The sequence below is a fragment of the Zerene cesonia genome, chromosome 27, assembly GCF_012273895.1.
Source record: "Zerene cesonia ecotype Mississippi chromosome 27, Zerene_cesonia_1.1, whole genome shotgun sequence".
NCBI classification, from domain to species: Eukaryota; Metazoa; Arthropoda; class Insecta; order Lepidoptera; family Pieridae; genus Zerene; species Zerene cesonia.
In genome coordinates this window covers 2918636-2938522 of record NC_052128.1, presented here as the reverse complement: position 1 = coordinate 2938522, position 19887 = coordinate 2918636, and the positions used below count along the sequence as shown (strand labels likewise).

At 32.2% G+C, this 19887-nt stretch overlaps 1 protein-coding gene across 2 annotated transcripts; it reads right to left on the bottom strand.

The window, feature by feature from the left end:
• Positions 1–1406: 1406 nt before the first annotated feature.
• Positions 1407–19107, bottom strand: LOC119837438 (probable cytochrome P450 49a1). 2 transcript variants are annotated; one of them, XM_038363017.1, is made up of 13 exons: positions 18958–19107; positions 15108–15232; positions 14035–14202; positions 7950–8115; positions 7575–7664; positions 7036–7152; positions 6067–6143; positions 5459–5654; positions 3428–3569; positions 2818–2981; positions 2523–2601; positions 2018–2215; positions 1407–1786 (listed from the first exon to the last, which is right to left on the bottom strand). In XM_038363017.1, exons 2-13 carry the CDS (start codon positions 15211–15213, stop codon positions 1679–1681), a joined length of 1611 nt encoding a protein of 536 aa, XP_038218945.1. In that variant the 5' UTR covers positions 15214–15232; positions 18958–19107; the 3' UTR covers positions 1407–1678. The 2 variants fall into 2 exon arrangements, with proteins under 2 accessions (XP_038218945.1, XP_038218946.1); XM_038363018.1 differs by lacking the exon at positions 18958–19107 and adding an exon at positions 18389–18742.
• Positions 19108–19887: the final 780 nt, after the last annotated feature.

Sequence of the window (19887 nt, the reverse complement as noted above, 5' to 3'; positions counted from 1 at the left end):
AAAAAAATGTACTATTTTCATCATAAACATATTTTTAATGTATATATTCCATGTAATTATGTTAAATTCACTTCATTCAAACAAAGTGTTACCGTTTTGTTACCAATTTATATTTTTTTAACAACTAAGAATGATAGCAACATTTGATAAAAATGAAATGTAATAAGTAGGTTTGCTTATTGAATGAATATAAGTAAAACATTCTATGAATGTATGTTTTTGTTTTATTTTTACCGTCCCCAAGCATAATAATGACGAACGAACACTAATTTTCGATGGTTTCTTTTAACCTAACTTTAGTCTAATACTACTGAATGATAACATAAATTCAGCAGTCCGGTCCACAAGTGCAGAAGTCCGGTTCGATACAGTCACAGACATCGCGACACTGACACTGACACTCATACAGACATGGTCACAGATACGGTCACAGACACGGTCACTGTTATTGACACTGATAGTGCTATACTCACAGTTCACATCGAACTGACAGGGACATTGACACTGACAATGCCACTAAAACTGACAGTGACATAGAGATTGACACAAATACTGACACACAAGCTGACAGTGATACTGAAACTGGCAAAGACAGACACAGAGACATTTATATAATATAGATATAGATATAAGATAAGACAAGACATCAGTCGGGGTTCGAAATTATTAATTATTTCTTTATAGGCTAATACCTACTAACACAGTCAGTCAATGAAGGTTCTTTCTCTTTTTTTAAATGGCGGTGTGATAAGGTGTGCGCACCATTTGCTTAAAAATAAGCGCTAGGTTAAAAATTTGATCAGAGCATTTTACTTCCGGTTCGTGGTTTAATATTTATAAATCATCCGTATTTCTTCATCATAAGTTCATCCTATTCATTTGATTAATTGTTATATTCCTTTAATTGGTATATCATTATTTTTTATCATATAGTTTGTATAGAATGACAATTAATTATAAATAAAAATATTCTGTTTGTATGAGAGTAATTACATTTGAATATAATAAATAAGTCCCCTTTATACATACGACTCAAAATAAAACTAAATAATAAAAACAGAAAATATAATATATACTTTATTTGCCCACATATGGGTAATGTTTCAATTGGTAACAATGTTCAGGTATTTCCTATAAATAATTACAAATTAATTGCAACAATTTTGATAAACATTGTAAAATATATTTGAAATTGATATTTTATCCAAAAATAATTTTACAAATACGCTGCTAATTAAATATAGTATAACTTATAACATATGCAAATTGTGAAATAAATTAAATTGAGAGTAATTATTAAAGAATAACAAAAGAAGATCTCATTAAAAAACAACTATTAAATATTCCTACTCACAGAATCTACGAGTATAAATTAACCCCGGAATAAAAATGAAAAATACTTAGGACCGGTTTCACAACTTCCTTTTATTATTATATCCTGTTTCGCTTCTTCTGTCAATGAAAATAACCGATAATGTACGAAAATTTTACATTAAAATTCAGGGGCATTATTATCTAGTTATTTTAAACAATAAACATACAAAAATAACTGTAGTATCTACATCTTATAAAGCTATGAAAATTCATATAATGAAATAACAAATACAACATTTTCATTACTTAAGTACATTAAACGAATTAACGATTCATTAGTTGAATGAATAAATTCGTTAAGTGATTATCGTTCAATAAGTTTAATTCGCAGTGGGCCATTAGGAGTGTACATAGGGTGAATGTGATAATCCAATGGGTCATGATGATATTCCATTTTGAAAGTCTGCACCATCTGTAACAAAATTGATTATAAAAATATTAATTTAATACAACTCTCTAGCTTTTGTCCGCGGCTTCGCACCCGTTAAATTCGGACCTTATAATACACCTTCCTCTTGAATCACTCTAAAAAACCCATCAAAATGCGTAGTTTTAAAGATTTCAGTATACATAGGGCACAGACAAAAAAATGACCTTGTTTTTTTTTGTCTGTGCCCTATTGTAATGATAAATAGAGACTCACCTTACAGATCATTACATGCATTTCAAGCTCCGCGAACCTGCGCCCCAAACACATACGTTTACCAAAACCAAATGGCAGAGATGCAAACGGGTGCTTAAAAGACGACCGCTGCAACCAGCGTTCTGGCTCGAACTCTTTAGCGTTCGTAAAATACTCTTCGCTGTTACCCATTACGTAGTGTTGGAAGATTACTTGAGTCTGAAAACGAAGAATTTTAAGTCTATACTAATATTATAAAGCTGAAGAGTTTGTTTGTTTGTTTCAACGCTCTATTCTCAGGAACTACTGGTCCGATTTGAAAAATTATTTCAGTGTTAGATAGCCCACTTATTGAGGAAGGCTTTAGGCTGTGTACCACGAGCGAAGCCGGTGCGGACCGCTAGTGTTATTAAAATAGTGATGTGAGTCACGGAAGCCATCAAGTTTTGGATAATTTCCAACGCCTAGACATAAAATTACGAAATATTTACTTACTTACATTATATATATAATATTAATTACTTACGCCTTTTGGTATTTTGTATCCACATATAACAGTGTCTTTAGTTAATTGCCTGCCATTTCCAATTACAACTGGATATAATCTAAAACATATTTTTATATTGTATTTGACGTAGCTATTTAGGAATTCAATTTTTCTTTAGTAATAGAAAAGCAATTTTTTATCAAATGAGTTTAGCGAACAAAAACTCTCAGGCGTTTCAAAATGGCTGAATATGTTGCCAATATATCAAACAAAATAACTAAAACGAAAAAAAAAGTATTTTTGATATTAGTAAAAAAAAGTATTTTGAGCTTACCTTAAAACTTCTTTAATACATGCTTTTAAATACGGCATTTGGTTAATATCACCGGCTTTCAGCGACCTGCCTTGCAAAACATTAGTTATTTCTTCGTATAACCTATCTTGTATTTGTGGCCGCATTGACAATTGATATAGAGTAGAAGCTACCGCGTTGGACGTCTAAAATGAAGAGAAAAAATCGTCATTGTAAATGGTATACTCACAATTTTTCGGATACTTGGATTAATGGGATAATCATTGGAAAACTCATCAACACAATCGTAAATTCATTATTCAGAATTCGTTAGTTTTCATGAATTTACAATCCCCAAGTATAATTATTTTTTTTGATAGTCATAGGATAAATACTAAAACGTTTAATTAAATGATTAATTTTAAACAAAAAACTGAACCATAAACATATCCTAAACTATATCATAAAACCACTCCGTTTCGATGTGAAATAGGAACCAATAACCATTAATAATATTCGAAATTCATATAGGGATTTCGTATAGAAAATTTTGTTATTTGTAATCTGTTAGATCATCAAGAGAGGTATCTATCCACTAAGTCACTAAGAAGCTGTATAAAGGTGTTAATTTAGTTTATGAATAGTTATTTACCGTATCAATTCCAACAAGAAACATATCAAGAGCGGCGACCGCGGCCACCCTCGTGCCAGCCGCGCTCACCAGATCTTGTAAGAGGGACTTGTTGCTTTCATCACATGAATTCAACGCCTTTTCTACGTGGCTCATTGTTACACTGCAACAATAATAAATATGATTAGCTCAACTGCATGTTTGATAACTTACTATGTTAATGTAATTATTCCTCTAACGTTTATATGTACAGGCTTCATTCGTTTGTCTCATTTTACAATGATTTAATATAGCAATAAATGTTAAAGGTAAATAAAATGAGCGACCATGTTACTTTTAAGACTGTTTGACTTTAAAGACTATAAAATCATATTATCACAACTAGTCCGGTCATTATACGATATTGAAATAACAAAAATTCCGACAGAGCTGAATTTTGGTGAAGACCTTTATTTTACTTTAAAAAATAAAAATTTGAAAGTCCCCAGCTGTCCCATGAGTGCTTCAAAAGTTATTCGGGGTCAAAGGTCAAAATTTTAGGTTTTTTGAGTTTTTCTCAAAAACCGTAAGTTTTATTCAAAAAATACCTCAAACGAAATTTGTAGATCTCAAAATTCTCTACAAATATAGTTCTCATGATTTTTTCTCCAAGTATAACCGTTCCTCAGATATCACGATTATAATCACGTTTATATAATGTGCACACATCAACCTCGTATACACACATTGAGGTACTTAAGCAACCAAAAAGTCCTGTTTGTGTCTCTTTTAATAATAATAATAACAAGCGCCTTGTGGCGTGGTGTCGAGAAGTAGCGACCCCGCGAACTAGAATGCTCCCGGGGGAGGTCTTCGTCTCCGGCTTGCCTTAACCGGCCGACCAGAGTGGAGTTGCGAAAGCTTTTAGCTCGAAGGGTGAATGCCAAGCGTAAGTGGCGAGTGGACACGTGGATACACGTGATGCTGGACCCTCATGGAGCGCGTGATCGTCGTTTAAAGTCCAACGACGCCTCTCCACCCTTAGCTGCTCACGACATCTTGCCCTCTTGTTGCTATTTTATAGCGACTTTTTAGAGGACCCATTTGTGAGAGGGCGGCTCACCGTCTGCCAATATGTTTTTACTAACTAATATGTAGTAGAAAGGCAGACGTCATTGTTCCCATAGACCCAGTTACCAATCCATTTAGGACCTCCGTTTCATAGCCCAGTTTTATTCCTTACCGTTTTTGCAATAGTAGGACTATCTAGGATCATCCGCGGCCTACCTAGGGCTGTTATGGGCACTACATATTTTAGTGATTAATATTTGACAAAAAATATCGCAATTTTGCTTCATTTGCTCAAAACTTTTGTTACTTGTGGATTGTAATAAATAAGTACCTTATATTCATTCGAACAGAACGTGTAAGATTTAAAGACGCAGGCACATGAACGGAGCCACATGGACAATAGAGTAGGTAGCCAGATGATATATTGAAGGCCATATTAGTAGAGGGGATTTTCGAAGGGACTGACACACATTAAAATATATTGTATTTCCAGAATGTAATTCATAAAAGAGACAAAAACAGGATGTTTTACTTGTTTAAGTACCTGAATGTGTGAATACGGGGCTGATGTATGCACATTATATAACGTGACTCTTGGAATCGTGATATCTGAGGAACGGTAAAACTTAGAGAAAAAATCATTAGGACTGTTTTTGTAGAGAATTTCAAGATCTATAAATTTGGTCTAAAGTATTTTTTTGATAAAAGTTACGGTTTTTGAGAAAACCTCAAAATACCTAAAATTTTGACCTTTGACCCCGAATAACTTTTGATGCACTTATGGGAGAGATGGGGACTTTCGAATTTTTGTTTCTTATAGTGAAATAAAGGTCTTCACCAAAATTCAGCTCTATCGGAATTTTTGTTCTTTCATTACTGTTTTCAGGTCTAAATTGACCGGACTAAACATAATCCATATATTTATGCGCAGTTAGGTTATTTTCGTTTTATTTCATATAACCTCAACTAGCTGTCCTGTTATTAATTAAAAATACAAATCACCCTAATATAGTATCAAGTGCAGCCACATATCTGCGGAACATGGCGGTCGGGTAGACCCTCCACCAGGGCGCTCGCAGCTCCAGCTCGCCCACGCACAGGAAAAACGTATGAACGGCATCTATTAGTCGCTGACTATCTGACCCTTCGCGGGATTGGAAGCAGCCTAGACGCGTATCTAGGGCTATGAGGCCAAGGGCTGGAATAAGGTAAATTATCCAAAATTACATTCTTTAAGTGGTAGTCTGGAAATACATTATAGCGAAAGAGGTTGACTAATTATCAAAATATATAAATGATATATGAAATACTAGCTGTTGCCGTTACTCCGCCCGCATGTTCTAAATTATTTTTCATGATAAAATTTTCTTCACCTATTTTAACCCTTTGAGGATAAATCCTTTGGGACCACATGGAAGGCACCAGCTTAAAAAAAAGTCAAAAAAACAGTATCAAATCAGGAATACTTTATTGTAATACGTGATAAAGAACACAACATGAGAAAGCAGTTCAAAGAAAGACCAAAATCATGAACATTTTGACTAAGGGATCAATTTGTCTTTGTGAATTGCGATGTTATATAAAAAAAATAACAAGAAACATAAGCTTACATTCTAGGGACCATTTGTGAATTTCATTTAGAAAATCTTTTGGGGTCTCTTGATTTGCGTCCAGTATTTCGCGTATTCTGAAACAATTAAAACATAAGTTACATAATCCTCTCCTGTAAATATTATTTATGTAACAGATTGTATAAATATCATATCTAATGCAATGAAATTTACATTTTATATACCTACTAGCTACGCCCCGTGGTTTTACCCGCGTAAGTCTGTATCCCTTAGGAATATCGGATATATGTGTTATTCAATTTGTCAACCTATCTACGTAAAAAATTTTATTGCAATCGGTTCAGAAATTTTTGCGTGCGTGAAAGAGTAATAAACATACATACATATCTATCCTAACAAACTTTCGCATTAATAATATTAGTAGGACAATACAAAATAATACAATTTCACAGCAGCAATTATATGAGTTAATGTTTACCTATAGTTTGTTAACCATTACATAATAATAATTAGCCAAGCAGAAAAATATGAAAGCTTAATTTTTTCACATACATTTTAAAGTAATTTGTAATTAACTTACACTCAAGCAATACGTGTCTCATTTCTATCAACGAGACAAATAATTAATATAGATACTAGCCGTTGCCTGCAGCTTTGACCGCGTGGTCTAAATAAATATTCATAGTAACAAAATATGTTCGTCCTATTCTTCCAGCGGAAGTAGAATTTATCAAAATCCTTTCTTGCCTTACCTACATCATAGTGACTAAATGTTTGCTAAATTTCAGCCCGATTGGTCCAGTGAATCGGGCACATTAGCGATTTATATACACATCTGTACTAATATCATGAAGCTGAAGAGTTTGTTTGTTTGATTGTTTTGTTGCACGCGCTTATCTCAGAAACTACCGGTCCGATTTTAAAAATTCTCTCATAGTTAGATAGCCCGTTTATTGAGGAAGGCTTTAGGCGATATAAGATAAAATTTTAGTATTAATATAAGATTACCTTTTTATAAAACAGTCAGCCACCTCAGCAACTTGCTCAGTATACTGTGCTGCAGCACCCGTGCTGAGTGCCACACGCGACACTTTGGTACGAAAAGCAGCCCATGAATCGCCATGTCTGCAGAATAACATATATTTAAGGAATCTATTACCGCAATTAATTCGCCAAAACATTCAAATCAATCCCGTAATATGTGTCACAGTATGTTCTTTAATAAAAGTTGATAAATAAATGTTAATATAAAATTATATTGAAGGTATAAAAAATTGCATGCAATTTATATAGTTTACTAGCTGACCCGGCAAACGTTGCTCTCTCTTCATTTAAGCCTTATAAACCTAGAGGTATGAAAAGTTGTTAGCCGATTATTTATCAGACCTAACCGATAGGAATAGAAATAGAAAATAGAAACACCGCGACACAACAATTTTGTGTATTAGTTTAATATAAAGCATTCAATAAAATATTTTTCATTGTTAATAATCAGTATAATCAATCAATAAGTTTAATTAGTAAACAGTTTTATTGAAGAAACTTACACTGCAATAACTCCCGCGCAATCTTTTTCGGCGCCAAAAAAGTCTTTCCTCAATTTGTGCTTGTAGTAATTCAATGATGGCATTGAAGGTCTGTAAATATAAAACATAGAACGCATGTTTAAAAGGTATAATATATATAAATTGTAGAATAATTTCTCAAAAAGTATGCTTATAAGTAGAACGTTAGCAATTTCTTAATCGTTAAAACATCGAATCAAATTTTTATATTTCTCTTTTTACACGTTTTCCAATTAGCACGTCCTGAAGCGCAAATATTTGTTCTTTTTTTTACAATTGATCATACTTTAAGGAATAAAACATCATCTTTGTTAAAAAAATACAACTTACAGAAGCTTTCATTGTCACTACTATTACCTATGTGGCGCTGAGTCTTCTCCACGGAAGACCCTTTCCACCTCGCTAGCATCAAACACGAATAGCATGTCAGGTCGGCCCAGGAGGCCGGCCATCTTGACGCATTTGCCATATTGCTGGCGAAGGGACATGCACACCTTGTCTACATGTTCTACTGAATATCCACCTGGAAATTATATTTGTCATTGTAAATGTCATATTTATTTGTGTGTATGTAAGTTAACTTTTTCGCCTCATGGTAAGTGGTCACCACCGCCCATGAACAGTTGTTAAAGTAGTGAAAGAAGAAAGAAGGAAGAATTAGTAGAGTAGAAGCCAGAAGCTCCTGTAGGTTTGGTTTCTTCATCCTCTGTAGAGCAGTTCGCAGAATAAGCATACTCTTGCCAAACCGAGCTCGATACTCAAATTAAGATTGGATAACACAGATCCAATTTTGTGTGTGATATTTTACTTTTTGATATGGTATGGTATTTTGCGTATGCTATAGAAGGTTATTTTCCTATAATCACAGCTAATATCCTACTATCCTACTTCCTACTAATATTATAAATGTTTGTAAGGATGTGTGTGTGTGTTTGTTGCTCTTTCACGCAAAAACTACCGCACCGATTGCAATGAAATTTGGTACATAGACAGCTGGAGAATTGGCAAAAAAAAACATATAGGCAACTTTTTATCCCGATTTTACTACGGGATACGAACTTACGCGGGTGAAACCGCGGGGCGCAGCTAGTAATTTATAATATAATAGTACTGTAACTTACTAAACAGTTCGATACATGTTTTTAATATCAACGTGTAGAAAGGCCCTTTAATATTTGCCCTGGTAAAAGGACGCCTTCTATCTAGCTTGTAGCTCTAGCCACAGATGCTATTTAATGTTCTAAAATATAAATATACCTCAGCAATATTAAACACAAAACTCATAGAAGCGTGCGTGCCAGTCTCTGCTTGACTTGGTAAGGAAATTACGATTACATAAAGAGCAACACATCTAAAAGGAATTGGGACTAAATTTTGAAATTCCTATTAACGATAAACCATCTCATTATAATTATTTATAATTATAGGGTTATAGTCTCTATTAACTTTGCTGTCTTTTTCTATCTTTCTTTCTTTCTATTCAAAATTGAAAACATGTGTAGGAAAATTATTTTCTATTGATACCGATAATTGAAATAAAACGATTGCCAATAAACATACTATAATTCCATACCAATATAAATTATCGTAAATAGAGAAATTTCTTGTATTTTATACATTTATAAGAGACAGTAATATAAACCTAACCTAGTAAAACCGCTTTTACAAGCCAATCTGACCCGGGAGAGAGTTACCTAACAACTTAGTCGGTTAATATGTATTTTTTGCAGGTGTTGCGAATGTGATATCGTGCACGATTATAATAATATATCTTGATATAAAACAGAAACGTGTTTGGTAAATTTCTAATATATAGTAGTTTCAAACTTAGGTTTCGTATTATTTACATTCTACAACCAATAAATTTAATGCTTATCAATTTATTCGTTATTATTTCTTTAAAATTTACAGTCATCAAATTGCATAAAACAAACTTGCGTTTATTAAACTTCAAGAGTCTAGTCGAAGAATCTTTATTTCGAGTTTATGCCATCCAACGGCCAACCTAACCACATCTCAAAGCTTGCAGCATACCCAAGTACAAAATGCGGTTTACTAAATTATACTTGCGCAGCAGTTTTCTATAATCATAATAGCAATATTAATGAAAAGCATAAGAACCTGTTTTTAACAAAACGAAACAGATTTTATTAAAAAAATAAATTCAAAATTTAAAGTTACTTATTAACCTTTTATTGGTTTGTCAATATTGATGCTTTCATAGCTTAAAACATATTGATTTTTATTGTTTTTTGAATGCAATTGCAATAATTATCCCTTTACATTACATTAGTTTTTACCTTTAAACATGTGGCATTTTGATTTTTCTTTCATGGAAACGTACTCCGATATACCAAAACATGTGTCGTTCATATTATCTATAAACTGAATGAATGAATGAATAAACTCTGAGATTCTGATAATTTCTTGTCAAAATTTAAACAGTTATTGTGTCTTTGCGCCTCGGGGCATTTATTTACATACCTTGTAAGTTGTAACACTCGCATATATTAAATGTAGCGAGTCAGCGATGTATTAGTATCGATATAACAATTCACAAACGAGTTTTGATAGTAATAAGATTTAATTCATGATTATAACCGTTATTATTTTTGCAAATATCCGCCGCGCCTACTAACATACCGTTATTATGTTAGATAAAAATGTTACGGTTATATTTTGTGTTATTTTATGTAGGTCAATGTATACACAAATTAGTAATATTATAATACATTTTAAAAGGAAAATTAAATAACTGGAATAAATTGGTAAGATAAGATAAAAAGTGGAGGTAATGATTTACAAATTCATAAATGAAAGTAATTAGAAAAGAAAACGTTTAAGCGAATTTATATTATTTTATATTAATATGCTTATTTTGTTTATTATTGTGATCAGTTTATATCGTTGACCATATATGGTATTTTATAGTGTTCTCAGATCTCCTGCTTCTTTTATCGTATTCATTAAATAAAATTCATTTTAGCATAATGATTGCATATTTTAAATTGCCGGCATCGAGTATTGAATTCATGAAAAACGTTATATTTTAAGTGATTAACTATGAAATATATCTCTATCAATCAATTCGAATGGACGAGCGGTACAATAAATAACAGTCGATTACTGAAATACAGGAAATGTGTTTGCTAATTATATCGAATAAACATCACGCACAGGAGAACAGATATGCTTTAAGTATATTCTTTACTTTTTTTGTAGCTCGTGGTGTGGGGCTCGGACTTAAAAATCTATAAGTTTGAGACGTGCAGGAAACAAATAGATTTTTCTATTCATCTGCACATGTGGAATACATCAATTTTACTCGAAACGGTGTAGAAAAACATCGTGAGGAAACCGGCATGTCCAGAGTCAAAAGTTCGACGACATATGACATCTGCCAACCCGCGCTGCGTGGTGGATTATGGCCTGAATCATAGATTGTACACTTATATAATGACCTGAATTCCCATAGGAGTACTGTGTCTCAACAGTGGAAACATAATAGAAGACGATATTAATTACGCTTCGGGTTACATCTGAAAAATTATTAAGAAATAAAGGTCAAATGCAGATCTGTCCTTCTGTTTCTTAAAATTTCACATACAATGCTTAAACAGGTAAAAAAATTATAGAATACTTTAATGATAACCTGTTTTTATTAGAGCAGTTGCTATTTATTGTATCTCATTTTGTAAATTTTTTAACGATATCGACCGTCAAATGTGGACACATACGATATTGTGACGACACACGCAATAAAAGTCAACCTTGTCCCAAAATCATTAAATTCTTTCTCATTATGAAACCAAATCATTATTCCACGAGTGGGCTCCATTGAAGTTACGCTAATACAACAGCGCAGGAATACATAATTATTATATACATATTTGAGGTTATGATGTGAACAAAACAAACCATATTAATATTAATTTATTTTCTTTTGTACGGTAGAAAGTATTTTACATATTAATTAGTACATGATTCAAAGAAGCGGAATAATGAGTAATGTTAATTTGCACATGCGTTTATTTTTAGTATGTTTGCGTGACCTTTTATAGAACGACAAAAATTACACATGTGAATATTTATTTTTATTTATTACTAGGTGCGCGCGACGCGTAAGGACGCGTGAGTCCGTAGTCCGTAGGAATATCGGGATAAAAAGTTGCCTATATGTTATTCCAATTGTCCAGCTGTTTACGTACCAAATTTCATTGCAATCGGTTCAGCAGTTTTTGCGTGAAAGAGCAACAAACACACACACATCCTTACAAACTTTCGCATTTATAATATTAGTAGGATGAAATGAAAAGCTTTAGTGTCATACGTATTATACGATCAATAAGGACAAATGTTGCCAACTGATTTAAGGGAAAAAGAAGGCATTGATGAAAAGGATGAGGAAAAATATCCAGATCCCCAATTTACTGCAGCCAACACGTTTATAAGTAGCACTATTCCATGGCTTCTGTGTGTGTCTTCTTCTTCATGCGGGATTCGAACCCGCGTTTCTTGCCTAACCGTTGCAACGCCTAGCCTCTCGGAGGTGTAATTTTCTGAGTTTGTGACATCGTAGGGGGTAATCTCTGGATCGACTTAACCGATTTTAAAAATGTTTTTCCCAACAGAACTACTCTACCTGCTGTGAGTGTATATTTTGAGGCTATCTACATTTTATTGTTAAATGTTTTATTAACATAACGTATATTAATATTACATATTATTTATTGTTTTTAGACAAACCTGGCGGAGATGGGCAGCTAGTCAATGATACTTTCACTGAGGGAATACCCTCAGCTATATAAAATGCATTTTTTAACAGCACATATAAACTATAGAGTCCGTTGAGATGTCCGTTTTTGTTTTTTAGTACAACGGACGCGTGGGATTAATTTGCATATATATGTTAACAATAGTATAATATATTCAGCTTGTTACCTACATGATACAGCTACGAAAGGTTTGTAATATCAGAAAAGTTCTCATGTTTAAAGTATCAATTAAATGTTTGTTAATAGCCCTTGACCTTACAAGGCATATTTGTAATCGTCGGCAATATACATATATAATACATAATTATTTTCGGGTAAGTAATTTCCTATTCATTGTTAAAAAAGATAAATAAATGAATGAATTTTCAAGAACAAGTTCGAAATATATAGGTACTATTCTAAATATGTTTATTAATAAACATTTGTTTTTATTGGTTTGTTTGCCTTATTTGTTTTATGTACAGGTTATTATTTAGGGGCATGTCACATGTTTAGAACTTGAGGAATTAAATTTTATTTAGTGTGCGATTTAATCTGGTTTCCAACGAAGGGTTTACAGTTATAATAAATGAAGAAATTTTCATTGAAATGCGCGGGAAAGTTTTGTGTTCTTTAAATTGTAATTGCCGCACAAAATCGAAATAAATTATAATAACAACTTAAGGAAGGTATCATTCACAGTTTCTTTAGAGTTTATGTAATAATTATTGTGACATTGACTACGTACATTCTTATATTATGAAATATTTACCAGCTTACATGTATATCATAAAAATAAAACTTTTGATTTTTTGTATGTTTGTAACGCTTTCACGCAAAAACTGCTTGACCGATTTCAACAATTACTTCACCATTGGAAAGCTGCAACTTGAGTGACATAGGCAATATATGTATCACGGGCAAAGCCGGGGCAAGCACCTGGTATTTAATATAGCAATTATATATTTAAAGTAGCCATTGAAACAAGTTTTGAACAAGCCATTTATGATTACTTATATTCCCCGTTCAAAAATTGGAAACCATGTCGGTATTTAGAAAGTTTATATCGATATATAATTTTAATATTACTAATTTTCTACTAAGGTAACACAAATAATGAACTATTTAACATAATATTCAGAAAATTACACGCAATTCACCACATGGTGAAAAGCATTATTCTTATGGTATTGCGATAATACTATAAATATAATATAACCGGCATGTCCGAGAATCAAAAGATCGACGACATGTGACATCTACCAACCCGCACTTGGCCAGCGTGGTGGATTATGGCCTGAACCCTTAGGGAGGCCTTGTGTGCCAGCAGTGGGAACATATATGGGCTGATGATGATGATGATGATTGCGATAATAAAGTATTGAAATTGATTGAAATAAAAACGCATTATTTAATAAGGAATACGGACTCAACTCAAAACTACAAACTACTAGCTGGTGCCCGCAGTTTCGCCCGCGTAGTCAAAATAAATTATCATATTACAAACTTTCATGCTCTATTTTAACGCCTGGGGAGTAGAATTTATAAACCTTTCTTACAGGATACCTCCATTATAGTGGCTATCTCCATGCCAAATTTCAACCTAATCGGGACAGTAGTTTCGGATGTGCGTTGTTAGATCATTCAGTCAGTCACCTTTACGTTTTATGTATCATGATTAAACTTACCAATATACGGTATGAAACGCCACGTGTTTCCCAATAGAGGCAAGGGTTTTGGGCCGGGTACCTCCTCCCAACTCCTCACAGAGGGAGTTAGAGTCTCAAACGCAGGTGTAGCAACTGCGTGTGTTGATCTAGCGCGCTGGCTCTGAATTGGACATTGACCTCGTAAACCTAGAAATAATAAGTGAATAAAAAAGTGAAAAAAATAACCCTCCTAAAACAGCTTCCATTTTTGAATAAATAAATAAATAAGAGTTTCTTCGTCTATGGCAATCGGAGGCTATTTTCATTAATCTAAATTTAGGGTTGAACCAGAATTTTCTATAATAAGTCTAGCTAAACGAATAAATATTTGTGTTTGTGATTGAATTTCTATTTTTACATAATTTTAAGGTATTGAGACTTATTTTTTGGCTTAATTTGAGATTTCCTCTTAATTTTATTCGTTTCTACAAAAATGTTAACCAATAAAAAGTTTTTTTTATATAAATCAACTAACTTAAACCTGCCAATTACTTAAAAACCACATTTACTGACACGTTGAAAGTGTTTAATCATAAAACAAATATTATTTAAGCAAACTATGCCCATATTTTTTTAAGCGGCCGTCATATTTGCTTTAAAACCGCCTAATATTATGCAATACCAACACAAAACAATTGAGAATTCAATATTTAAAGAGTCTTGACTCTTGAGTAATAAGTAAGAGTTGATTTATCGAATTATATTTATAATACTTTAATACATACTAAACAGAACTTTAAATACTTTTCCATAGAGTTTAATTTCATTAGGATGAATGAAAAACATTGTGCTATAAATATAAATCATTTAGAGCCTTAAACTTATTTTTAAACATAGATACAAACTAAAAAATCTATAGCACATACTAATTTTTGGACTGATAATTCGGAAGTACCTTACAGTATGCCAATGCCAAAAAAAGTAATAAAACAAAACCTAACATATCATATTGTCCAACTACCAGTCAAAAAGCTATCAGTTTCAAAAATATAAAGATAGATAACACCTTATTCGCACCAAGACTAAAAGAACACAATATATCTTGTACATACCTATTTCACTCCCATCGTTCGCTTGTTTATCAGCGGATGCTGTGTTGAATTGTCTTACAGATAAATTTCTCAGGGGCCATTTAACCATTGACACCCTGTGCCTCATCGTTATTAGAATTATATCTCTGGAAAGGATAGGAACCACAGTTTAAATTTCATCTAAACTAATATTATAAAGAGGAAATATTTGTGTTTTTGTCTGTATGTCTGTAATGCTTTCGCACAAAAACTGTTGGACCAACTTCATAAATTAATAACCATTTGAAAGCTGTATCGTCACTGAGTGACATAGGTTATATATGTATTACGAACAGAGCCGAGTCGGACCGCTATTTAATTTATTATATATTACAACCATGTTTTTTATTTATATGTATTGTGATTAATAATGAACCTAGTAATAATGCCCCTTACATTCTTAGTATATGTTATTAAATGTATTAAATACGTTAAATAGGTAGTTACATTCTTCGATTTTATTTAAGCTAAAAGAGGTTTTATATTCTAATAATCTAGGATTTCATATTTATTATTTATTTATTTATTATTTAATATTTAATAATTACACAATAACAGATAATATAAACTGCAGACCTACACTAAGGAATCTTGTATCGTAGGCCTGCAACCCTTCCAGATATCATTAATAGTAATTACAATATAAATTAAAATAGCAATTGATATTATTAAATACAATACATAAAAATTTTATTTTGTTTATAAAAATATAACAATCACGACTTCTACATTTAAATTATTACAAAATTCATTTCATATTTATATTTTACATATAATTTCATAGCAATTCTTTTTAAAAATACAAATACAATAGCTAATTGTAATAACGGCCTTTACACTATCATTGCGGCGCGATTACGGTCGCAATAAATAATTTACGCTTTCCGTCGGTTTTATCCTTTGTAACGTAACAGTGAAAGGAGTTCGTATAGTTTTGCTAAAATGCATCTACCGGAAACATTAATTATGATTAAAAAAATACTCGTTATGGAAACGTTGTAAATTTGTTACACTTAAAAATAACAGAACTTCATCTAAAGCAATCAACTGGAAGAAGATTTATTTTAAAATAATTATATTATTGCGCATGTCAGATGAACGTTTTTCAAAAATGTACTTGCAAATATTAACAGTGAAAACAAAATTAAAAAAAAACAACATCGATCATTTGAAATGTGACATGGGTAAAGCGAATGTGACATGGATTTGAATCTTGTCAAATGAAATATTTCTTAATCCTTTATTTAAAACAGAATTACATTATTTATGATAATGGTTATTCATCTCATAACATTTGTATTTCGTTATTATGTACACATATTGTTTTTTCTGAGATTTTCCGAGTGGGTTTTTTGTCTTGTTGTACCTTTAGTAGCAGTTAGTAAGTGTATGATAATTTGTAGACTCCATGATAGGTTCACGTGGTATAAAATTTTGCATTTTAGTTAATTTAATAAAAAAATCTGAAAATAACATGACACAGGAATTAAAATGATTAATACAAGGTGAATGACCTTTGTAGAAAGCGTAGCTTGGTAGAGATCCGATCTGATGTTAGACTTTCATAAAAGCTATTGTTCTTTAATTATTTTCACCGTGATATTAAATTCATAATATTCTATAACTAATCGTGTAATATTTACAACTACTTATTCTATATAATATTATATGTATTTTATCCTTTTGTATTGTTTAGTTTAGTATTGTCTCAGATTTTTTCAGTAATAATAATAAAAGTAATTTTACTATTTATTGATAATATAATAAAAGCTTTTGTCTTATTACATTTATTTTAATTTACACGTACATAATACAATTGACGATTTTATCATGGTGCAGTGATCTCGACGAAACAACAACGTGGAGATATCAGATAAGTAACAAGCGAGATATTTAGTAAAAATTCATTTATATCTTAATTATACTTGCATCCATGTCAAGAACGTTTCACGGGTTATAAAAACTTGAGAAGTGAATGTAAAAATTGTAGTTCGTTATTAAAATGTGTGGCAATTGGAACCGTTGTCTTTAAAACAGATCCTATTCAAAAACGTGACGTATGTTTTAAACTTTATTTTACAAAATTCTCTTCAGCGTACATACGAGATACTTCAAGTATAAATCCTGTTGCTATGTGAAGGCATTCTATTTTAGTACTCCTAAATAACACATAATATTTTAAGATCATGGAATCTGGAAGAAATCACTATAAGATCCGATAAGATCGCCATTTGTTTAAGTTAGTAATTTTATTAAGTTTTATTGTATATTTGTTTTAGAACAATAAATAACGAAGAAATGAAATCTCATGGGAACAGCCTTATTCATTTTCTGTTTTATCTTCATCCTTCTAAAGTTGATTTAAATTTAATTAATAAAATATTTCAATAAAATATTCAATGGCCAGACTTACGCTTTCCTAGCAGAGATTAAAGCTTGAAGAGGTAAGGTGAGGAGGAGGAGAAAATAAATAATACATACATGGATCTTTATATATATATATTAGTAAAATGCTATAATAGTTAGTGTTTAACCTCTTCCATGGAGCAGATTAATGTACCGCTCATCATGAATTTCTTCATCGATGATGAATTAATTGTGCCACAAACATAACTTCAAATCTGATGATGTCTTATTAACAGTTTCGATGCATAAGAAATAGTTAGACTTCATGAAACATATTTTTAAATAACGTCACATAATAACTACAGGTACATATACAGGCCCCATGTAAATTGGTTGGTTTTGGCGTAGTAGGGATAATTTTGACGTCGTGTTCTTAGGGGACCTGAAAGTAGCATTTTACCATTTTTTAACTAGTTATTCGCTTCCGACATCGTCCGCATACGTCAAAAATAAACAGATCAAGTTTTTTCCCGCTCAGTTCCCGTTTCCATGGGATTGCCTACATCCGTACCAAATTTCATCCAAATTCGTTCTGTGGGTAAGGCGTGAAAAAGAGAGAAACAGACAGTGCTATTTTGCATTAAAAAAGAAGATATGGAAATTAAAGGTCCTGAAAAATGACTTGTGCGCATTTATCGTTGCTAACATGGTAAGCATAAGATGTATATTATCGTAGACAGGAAGGAAGACAAGTAAAAGCTTATAGATATTTTTTTTTGAATCAGATAATTTCGTGATGAACCTAAAACTCTTTCGTGAAAACCTGTCTTGCTTATGTCTTACTAACTTCCCGCCTCCGGCTGCGCGCGAGATCAAAGATCAAAGAAGAAAATGCACATGGAAATTAAATGTTTCACCGTGGTAAGAAATAGCCCGTCTCTTGCCTTCTCCATAAAATTATACCATAATAATCTCTCCATTGTGACGTGAATGTAAGAAATGAAACAGAAAATAGACACACTTTCGCATTAAGAATATTAGTAGGGATCTCGAGACGAGACGAGAGACATAGATAGCTAGGAATAGCCCGCGGATTCACATGCGTGGCTGCTATACTGAATTAGCATACGAGTTATCTAGACTGTATTTAGTCACTGAACCAATGTTGTTATGCTGACAATTTTGTAAGCTTTAAAAATGGAATAACAGTATAAAAGATTTTGGGAATCTTAGTGGTTCTTCTATGTTTAAACATTGTATTTTAATTAATATTACATACCGAAGTCGTTAATTGGGTTTGTTTTTTTTCTAATATATATAAATAGCAACAAATGCTACAAAATAAAAATAGAAAATTAAAAAAAAAAACAAATAAAAATGACATTTCATACTAAAGTCGTTAATTGGGCTTATTTTTTTTTCTAATATTAATAAACGGCTTTAAATGCTATAAAATGAAAAAAAAAACAAAAAAATAAATATTCACCAAATTGCACAGATCACTACACTTATATACAAAACACGACACTTTCCAAATTTTCTTTCACGGTCACCTACGCGATTATATATACATATAACGGCTATTGTGTTCCGGCCGCGCGTTACGGACAGACTGAACGCCGCCTTTATACAGTGTTCTATTCGCTCTCTTGCTCTGTCTCCATTCGTGCACGTCACGAGATACATTGGAATCTCGTGACGTGCTCGTGAACATATATTTGACACTCGCCATTCGTAGAATTCATTTCTGTTTTGTAAGAAGTCACTGACAAGGATCTAGACTAGACGAGAAGAGAAATTATAATTTTTAATTAAATTATTACCTGATAACCTTCTTTCTTGAAGTCGGTTGCAAAAAGGAGAGTCATACTCTCCAACACGATAACTAATGATGTTCTTATTTCACTCTAAAGTTTAGTAATAAGATAGCGTTATAGTCATAAGGGCCTAATAATAGGTGGTTAAAAATAGTAGTAAGATACATCGTTATTGGAAAAAACAGCTTATAAAAACAATAAAAAAATCACTCAACTATTACGATATGATTACAAAATCTTATCGTCAGTCAATGGAAACGCAATCACGAAAAGTATATCAAGTAAGGCGATACGCACACCATTATCAATTTCGTATTTACTATAAAATCGAAAGGAGAGCCTCGAGCGATACGATATCATTGTAAATTTACTTTCTCTGTTAATTTGGGTTCCGTACTGAAGAGGTACTTTCAAGAATCATTTCTTGTGTTAATCATTTATACCAAATAATATAGTGAAGTCCCGTGTCCCCTACTGGGGTATGGGGCAGATGGTATACATCTGTTTCACTGGTCGATTTTCTTTATGGACAAGTAGGTGATCAGCCTTCTGTGTCCTGCCAGACCGAGATATTTTTTTTATTGTCCCCCACCGGGAAT